This window comes from Tachysurus vachellii, chromosome 5 (assembly GCF_030014155.1).
Source record: "Tachysurus vachellii isolate PV-2020 chromosome 5, HZAU_Pvac_v1, whole genome shotgun sequence".
NCBI lineage: Eukaryota > Metazoa > Chordata > Actinopteri > Siluriformes > Bagridae > Tachysurus > Tachysurus vachellii.
The window spans coordinates 25,129,987-25,137,579 of NC_083464.1; the positions used below are offsets into that span (position 1 = coordinate 25,129,987).

General features: G+C 36.4%; 1 protein-coding gene across 1 annotated transcript; it reads right to left on the bottom strand.

The window, feature by feature from the left end:
• Positions 1-496: 496 nt before the first annotated feature.
• Positions 497-5,364, bottom strand: aqp10a (aquaporin 10a). The gene is made up of 6 exons (XM_060870744.1): positions 5,197-5,364; positions 4,139-4,265; positions 3,829-3,966; positions 3,534-3,652; positions 1,382-1,599; positions 497-1,264 (listed from the first exon to the last, which is right to left on the bottom strand). The coding sequence occupies exons 1-6, from the start codon at positions 5,305-5,307 to the stop codon at positions 1,093-1,095; spliced, it is 885 nt and encodes a 294-aa protein (XP_060726727.1). The 5' UTR covers positions 5,308-5,364; the 3' UTR covers positions 497-1,092.
• Between the last annotated feature and the right edge of the window lie 2,229 nt (positions 5,365-7,593).

Below are 7,593 nucleotides of genomic sequence, written 5' to 3' on the forward strand. Positions count from 1 at the left end.
ACACTGTCACACAGACACACACAGAGACACACACAGAGACACACACACTGTCACACACACACAGAGAGACACACACAGAGAGCTTTTGTCTTTGGGTGATAGGCCCCTGTGTATGTGAGTGTGTGTTTGTGTGTGCTTGTCTGTGTGTGTGTCTCTGTGTGTGTGTGTGTGTGTCATTGTGTGTGTCTCTGTGCATGTGTGTGTGTGTGTGTGTGTGTGTGTGTGTGTGTGTATGACTCTCTCTCTCTCTGTGTCTTTCTGAGTGTCTCTGTGCCTGTGTGAGAGTGTGTGTGTGTGTGTGTGTGTGTGTGTGTCTGTCTGTCTGTCTGTCTGTCCGTCTTTATGTATGCAGTGTTTGCAGTAAACTGTTATTGCCCCCTAACACCCAGTATTCTTACAATGGCCTAAGGATCCAGAAGAGAAAACTATTGAGCATTGAAAATAGAAAATGTACAATAAACAATGGGACATCTTCAGTACACGAAATGCACAGCTCAATGTTTTGTATAGTGTTTTAATAAATCTCTTTAATGAAACATATGTAAAAGAAAAATTTCTGTTTCTGTAAAGTGCTGCGTATATTAACTCAGAATTGACTATGTTAGTAAGGCATATTAAAATATTCTTTACAAAGATAAATAAAAATAAAGTAAAGGTATAACATAGGTATTGTAGAAAAACTAAATTGAGACTAAAGAGGGACAAAGAAGGCTTCAGTAAAACTGTGGAACTTCAGTAACTTCACTTGCTTCCAGTTCAGTGTAGAACATGCAGCTGTTCCATATAAAATAGCATCTGATTCATTATGATGCATTATAGAGAAATAGTTCTACACATTACATTTCCTGTTTCATATTATTAACAAATCAGGTGGCAGTTTTATTAATTACTTTCTATATCAAAAGAAGTTGAAGTTAATATAACTATAAATCGGCCAGAGTTGTGAATAGATGTGCGTATGTGTATGTTTGTGCGTGTGAGATGCCCTGCAATTGGCATCTACTCCATAAACATCTGCTTCATAATGATGACAGATAACAGGAAACTGGAAGCTAAATGAGAAATATCATTATCATTTGATATCGTTTATCATTACAGGGCTATGCCTTTTAAGATAATTTCAGAATCCTGAGGTTGACTTTTGACTGATTCTGGTTCAGGCTCAGGGAGGTGCCATTGAATGAAGACTTGGTATAAAAAGCAGCCCAGCAAAGCCCCAAGCAGAGGAGCCACGAGCGGCACCCAGAAGAAGTAATCATAGCACCTACGTGAGGTAAAGAAACATAAGATATTACAGTAAATCAAACAATATTTTCATGATATGTTCATCACTTTATTGGTACAACCAAATACAGTACAAGAGCAGCAATCTCAAACTTACGTAAAGACTTCAGTGCCCCAGCCTGCTGTGAGAGTGAAAAGCCGAGGCCCGAGATCCCTTGCTGGATTTATGGCTCCACCACAGTTAGAGGACATAGAAATTGCTATTCCCAAAACAACAGCTGCTACAATTGGTGGGAGCAAGGCATCAGGAGCGGGTCTGTTCCTTTTATCACTTAGGGGCAGGATGCACAACAAAAGCGTAGCAGTGCCGACCACCTAGGCCATAAAATTGTGAAAATAATATTATTGATCAGATCATGTCAAGGGTTCTGTGAAGTCGCTACAGAACTAGAGTGCTACAGTGGTGTGTATATGATTCGATTCATCAACCGATTGAGCAACCGATTCGACTCATCAGCTAATGTAATGTATTAGAACAAATACGATGTGTACTTTTCAATGACTAACAAGACGGTCATGTTAAAATCCAAAACAGTAAATGATTAGGAATGATGTGTAAAGATTAAACAGTGCAGATAAGACAGAAGACAACCTTTTACAAAGGTTAATGCAACTGATCATGAAACAAACAGTTCATGACACATGTAAAACACATTGTTCCTGTGGTGCAGAACACAACGGCAATTAGTGAAGCAAAGTAAAAATACTGTGATGTTTTTGTGCTTTATTTCAAAACACCCTAAAATAATTTCCATTACGCAAGCTGATGTTTTCATCTCATGCTGTAAGGTCATTTTGCTGTGTTGTTCCTTAATGTTTTGTTTCACTGTATTCGATTGTAATATTTAAAAAATAATAATAAAAAAAATAAATAAAAAAAAGCAATTTCATTTTTAAAATCTTCTGTTGTTAGTCACAATTATTTTCTTTGCTCTGCTAACTACTTGTTGATGGAGATATGGGACATCGTGGTCTATTGGTCTTTTCCCATTCATCCGTTCATCCATCCATCCATCTAACCAACCATCCATCCATCCATCCATCCTTTTCATGGCTTGTCCTACTAGCTTTTGGAGATCCTGGAGCATATCTCAGGAGACTCTGGGCACAGGGCAGGGTTTTACAAGATGTCAGTCTATTTTAGTGCTATATATTCTTTTTCACTTGATTCCAGTGTTGTATAAAGTATTAGAAAACAATACTTGAGTAAAAGTACAAGTATCGTACTAGAAAAAGACTTTGGTAGAAGTGAAAGTCACCTTTTAGAATATTACTCAAGTAAAAGTCTTAAAGTATCTGATATATACTGTACTTAAGTATCAAAAGTCATTTTCTGATATTTAATGTACTTAAGTATTTGAAGTAAAAGTAAAAAGTAAAATTTCAGTGATTTTCGGTAGGCATAAGAGACACTTCATCCGGTAGGAAGAATCTTTCATTCCAATGTACAGAAACATTTCTTGCAAATACGGCCACGGATGTATAACGTTATCTTCTTCACCCTGTTCACCGAGTTCACCACTATCGTCGGGGTGGTCGTCTACGACAGAGGTGGCTAAACCGCGGCTCTTTGCCCGGTTTCATGCGGTTCTTACGTTCATATCGAAGTTTGTGTGTCTTTTTATTGTGTGTGTTCGCTTCGGTTGAGTTAAATACGGTATTTTCGTCAAACGCGCATGTGAGTGGGATGAAAATACCTCAAAGTTTCCCAGTGGGAGCAAGATCATTTGAGTAAACAATTTGTGTCAAGTTCGCTCTCAAAATGGAAGGGAAAAAAGGTGATGATCATGTGTGCCCATGTGTATGATGTGTCTCTTTGTGGAAACACAGTAAAAAATGTGGCTCTGTTGTGGCTCAAGTTCAGTTGTGCTTCCGCCTCCTTTTGGTAACATTACGCTGAAATAGAGCGTGCGGAGCTGCGTAATGCAATCTACTGTAGGAGTAGTGATTCGCCAAACCTCCCTTATTGCAGTCCCAATTTTATTATTTACTTATTTTTATTTATTTATTTATTTATTTTTTGTAGTAACGAGTAACGAAGATGCTTAGTGGAAATATAGCGGAGTAAAAGTATACATTTTATCTAGAAAATGTAGTGGAGTAAAAGTGAAAGTTGACATAAATTTATGTAATGTAAATTATGTAAATTTAAGTACAGATACTACGTGAAATTTCTACTTAAGTATGGTAACGAAGTATTTATACTTCGTTACATTACAACACTGCTTAATTCAAATATTTGCACTGACCTGGTCAAAGATGTTGGTCTGCAGGGACGTCCCCGGTGTTGGGAATGTGGCAAAGATGGATGCAGTTTCATTAGGACCATAAACAGTCAAAACCCCACCACTGTATTCCATTATAGCATCTAGAGCAAAGGATAAACAAAAATAAACTAGACTGCCCTTCTTAATGTTGCCAAATAATATCAAAAAGAAACCGTGTTATCTGTGAAGTACTGGCAAATCAGCCATTTTGGAGGTAATTTTCAGACAATCTAATTTACAGACTCATGCTTGCTTTAAGTTGTGCCTTTGGTCTCACCGTAGTACATGGTGTAGACTACTGCAGAGGCGAGGTAGGCCCCTAGCAACTGAGACAGAGAGTATGGAAGAAGGCAGCGCCAGGGAAGATCCCCCAAGACACAGAAGCTTAGAGACACTGCAGGGTTCAGATGAGCACCTAAATGAGAAAGAGAGAAAAACAGAAAAACAGATAAAAATATGAGGTGGTAACTATCATTACAGAATATCCAGAGTTTTCAAACCTAGTAAAAATAAAACTACCAATGCAAACTACCTAATGCTTAGTATAAGATTTCATTGTAATTCAATTTCAATTTCTTTATTCTCACCTGAAACCCCCATGCTGAGGTACATGGCACACATGACCCCCACAGCAAAGCTAATGTTGGCTGACAGAAACTGTCCCTTCAGCTGATTGCCAGTCTTCACCTGAGCTCCCGCGGAACAGCCGAACAGCTTAAGCAAAAATCGAGAGGTTAAAGAAGTTAATTAAACCACTGTGGACTCATGAGAAAGATGATAAAATGCAAAATCAGTGCGGTTGTATGTCTCATGATAAATTTAAAACAATTAAAAACAAAACCTTATCTCTTCAGATAAAGGCTCCGGGTCAGATTGTTCAGACCCAAAGCATATTTGTTTGGCAAGCTGTAAAATCTCACTCATCTAATGAGCTACTGAGTAAAAAAACGGAGATAAAAAATTAAAAATCTTGTAAATGTAACAAATGCATTGTAATAATTGTACTAGTGTTGTAGTAATAGGAGGTTTGAGAGCAAAAGAAATACTACTGATGGAACTACTGGTTATAGCTTTTGTGTAAGTGATTACTTGTGGAAGTAAGTGATAGCTTAAATTGTTTTGAGGATGTTCCAAAGCATTAAATAATAATTGTTTGTGTTGGCAAATTGCTGTGGTTTAAGAAAGCAGGTCTGTCTGTCTGCAGTCTGCTGTCGTTAACCTCAGGATGGAATTCAACCTGTGCTATTGATTAGATTCTTTTACCAATTATGCACATTTATGTACATCATATTATGCACATTTGGCATTTATTGCCAAACAAATATTCCTTAAACAACTTTTGGGTCCAGAAACAAAACACAAAATGTAAATTGGCAGCAATTCAGCATGGATTTTGCATATGACCCAAAATAATTTTCGTAAACTTTAAATAAATTAGCTATTGCTGGGAAATTGTTAGCAAACCTATTCATATGTTTGTCAAAAATGTCTTCAAGAATTGTGACATACTTCTGTTTAATAGTTGTGTTAGATTTAATGTGAACATATACGATTTCTTTTCAAATAGTTTTAGTTTGCTGATTAATATAAGTGCAATTCTACTTTTATAACAAATAAACACAAACACGTTGGAGCTAAAACTCACCAGAAGAACAAAAGTGCCGATGATCTCTCCGAGACACTGTCTGACTAAGGTGTTGTGTACCTTCATCTTCATCATTACTCTCTTCATGCGCTTTGCCTGGCTGCTCTGCATGTTTCCAGCTGTCCCTGCTGTCTCCCTTCTACTCTCAGGCTGCTCACATTTTTTGACTTGCTGTCCTTTATGTAGTCCAGTACACTTTGGACTCCATTGCTCTGATAAACGTAACATCATTAATAACTTGGAATACATGTACTAAAGCAGAGAAAGATAAGATAATATGTACTTTCTCTGAAAACCGGTGATGAGGTATGTAGAGAAGAAGCAATAGATTGTTAAGAAGTATTTCTCCTTTAAATAAATATACATCTTTCTGTAAACGTGATCTTTTATTTCACCACACTTTCAAAAGTAAATTGTTATATTTACTAAATTAAATTTAACCAGACACATTTAATATTTAATAAAATAGGCTATTTCTCATCAGCTCTTTCTATTTTCTAGAGTAAATTTCCATTTTTATTTTTTACCATTTGTCACCTTTTTTTTTTCTTTTTACCATTTTTCGCTTGTCCGATCACGTCAATGTTTCATCGGAATGCAACTGAGTCAACAACATGATTGATGAAGTGCTGTGTGATTCCATAAATGTTTACTGAAGTTAAATCATTAAGCACCGTAAAATATTGTACGGGTGCAGATTTCAGACACTTTGTGTTGAGGTTCTGCACTTTTAAGACTAACAGTTATTAGTTTACAATACACTATATATTCAAAGGTTTGGACACCCGACCATCGTATAGGTATAAGCTTGTTGAACATTACATTCTTAATTTAGTCCCTCCTTTGTTGTTATGATAAATTCAACACAAACGTGTTCAGTGGGGTTAAGGTCAGAAATCTGTGCAGGAAATTCAAGTTCTTTCCGATCTAACCTAGTCAAACTACATCTTCTCACTTTGCAGGTTTGGTCCCTTAAGTTCCCATGAATGGAATTTGTAAGGCTGCAGCATATAAAGACATTCTATACAATTAGGTGCTTCCAATTATGTGGCAACAGTTTGGGGAAGAACCATATTTCGGTGTCAGGTGTCCACAGACCTTTGGCCATGTAGCGTATATCAAGAGATGTACAAACCATGAAAACAGTAACAATATTGTTCCATTTGAAAGTAGTGGTGAATGCTTCAAACACCTTCAAACACATGTATGAGGTATGCTCACAGTAATTAATGTATTAATAATGTACACACACCCATGAAGCAAGTTGGACCAAGGCTCAAGTTCATGATTACTACTCTAAAACATTATCAGTGGTAGTTTGTCAAGCCTGGACTTATCAGTTTATAGTTTATGTATACGTTGGATTATAGTCTATGTATAGTTTATAGACTATGGATTAAATGATAATCTATTACTGTAATGTTTTCTGGTAATCAGGAGTCAGCTTGAGGTTTAGATAATAATACTTATTATAGTATAATTCTTTTTCTATGTCTGTTTCAATCTATTCCCTAACCTTTGTATCAACACTTATTATCATGAATAAATCCACATTATTATTAATAACTATTAATATTAATATATTAATGGCAAGCTTCAACGCTTATGATTTCAGGAAATTGCATCAACAGCTTTTCGTCATTCATTCTGCTTTCCCATTAATCAGCCAATCATGTGGCAGTACCACGATGCATAAAATCATGCAGATATATGTCATGAGCTTCAGTAAATGTTCACATCAATCATCAGGATGAAAGAAAACTAAAAGCATGATATCTGTGGCATGGATGTTGGTACCAGATGACTTGGTTTGAGAAGCTGTTGATGTTCACGCACCATGATGTTCCTTGTATTTTCACACACACTTATCGGCTGATTAATTAACTGCATGAATGTGCAGATGTACTGGTGTTCCTAATAATGTGGATGGTGAGATTACATAACAGCTTTCTGATAGCTACATTCTTCAATTTTGATAGGGAGTTGAATTGGACTCCGTTTATTAACCATGAAGCAGGTTTATCGGGCTGGTTTTGAATGCTTTGCTTAAAACATAAACATTCAACTAAAACTTTAAACTTCTAAACGTATAAATTTACATATACATATAAAGTTATATAATAATTTTCATATTTATTTTTTCATTAAAATATATATAATTATTGAGCAACTTTAAAACTGATAGCAAAGGTATGCACAGTGCCTTCCATAAGTACTAAACCACCTTTGAACCTTTCCACATTTTATAGTGCTGGAAAATATCTCTCAAACTTTGAACATCTCTCAGAGCAACTCTGAATCTCTCTCTCAATCTTCTACCGCTTATCCGTAATACCTCGGGTCACGGGGAGCCTGTGCCTATCTCAGGTGTCATGGGGCATCAAGGCAGGATACACC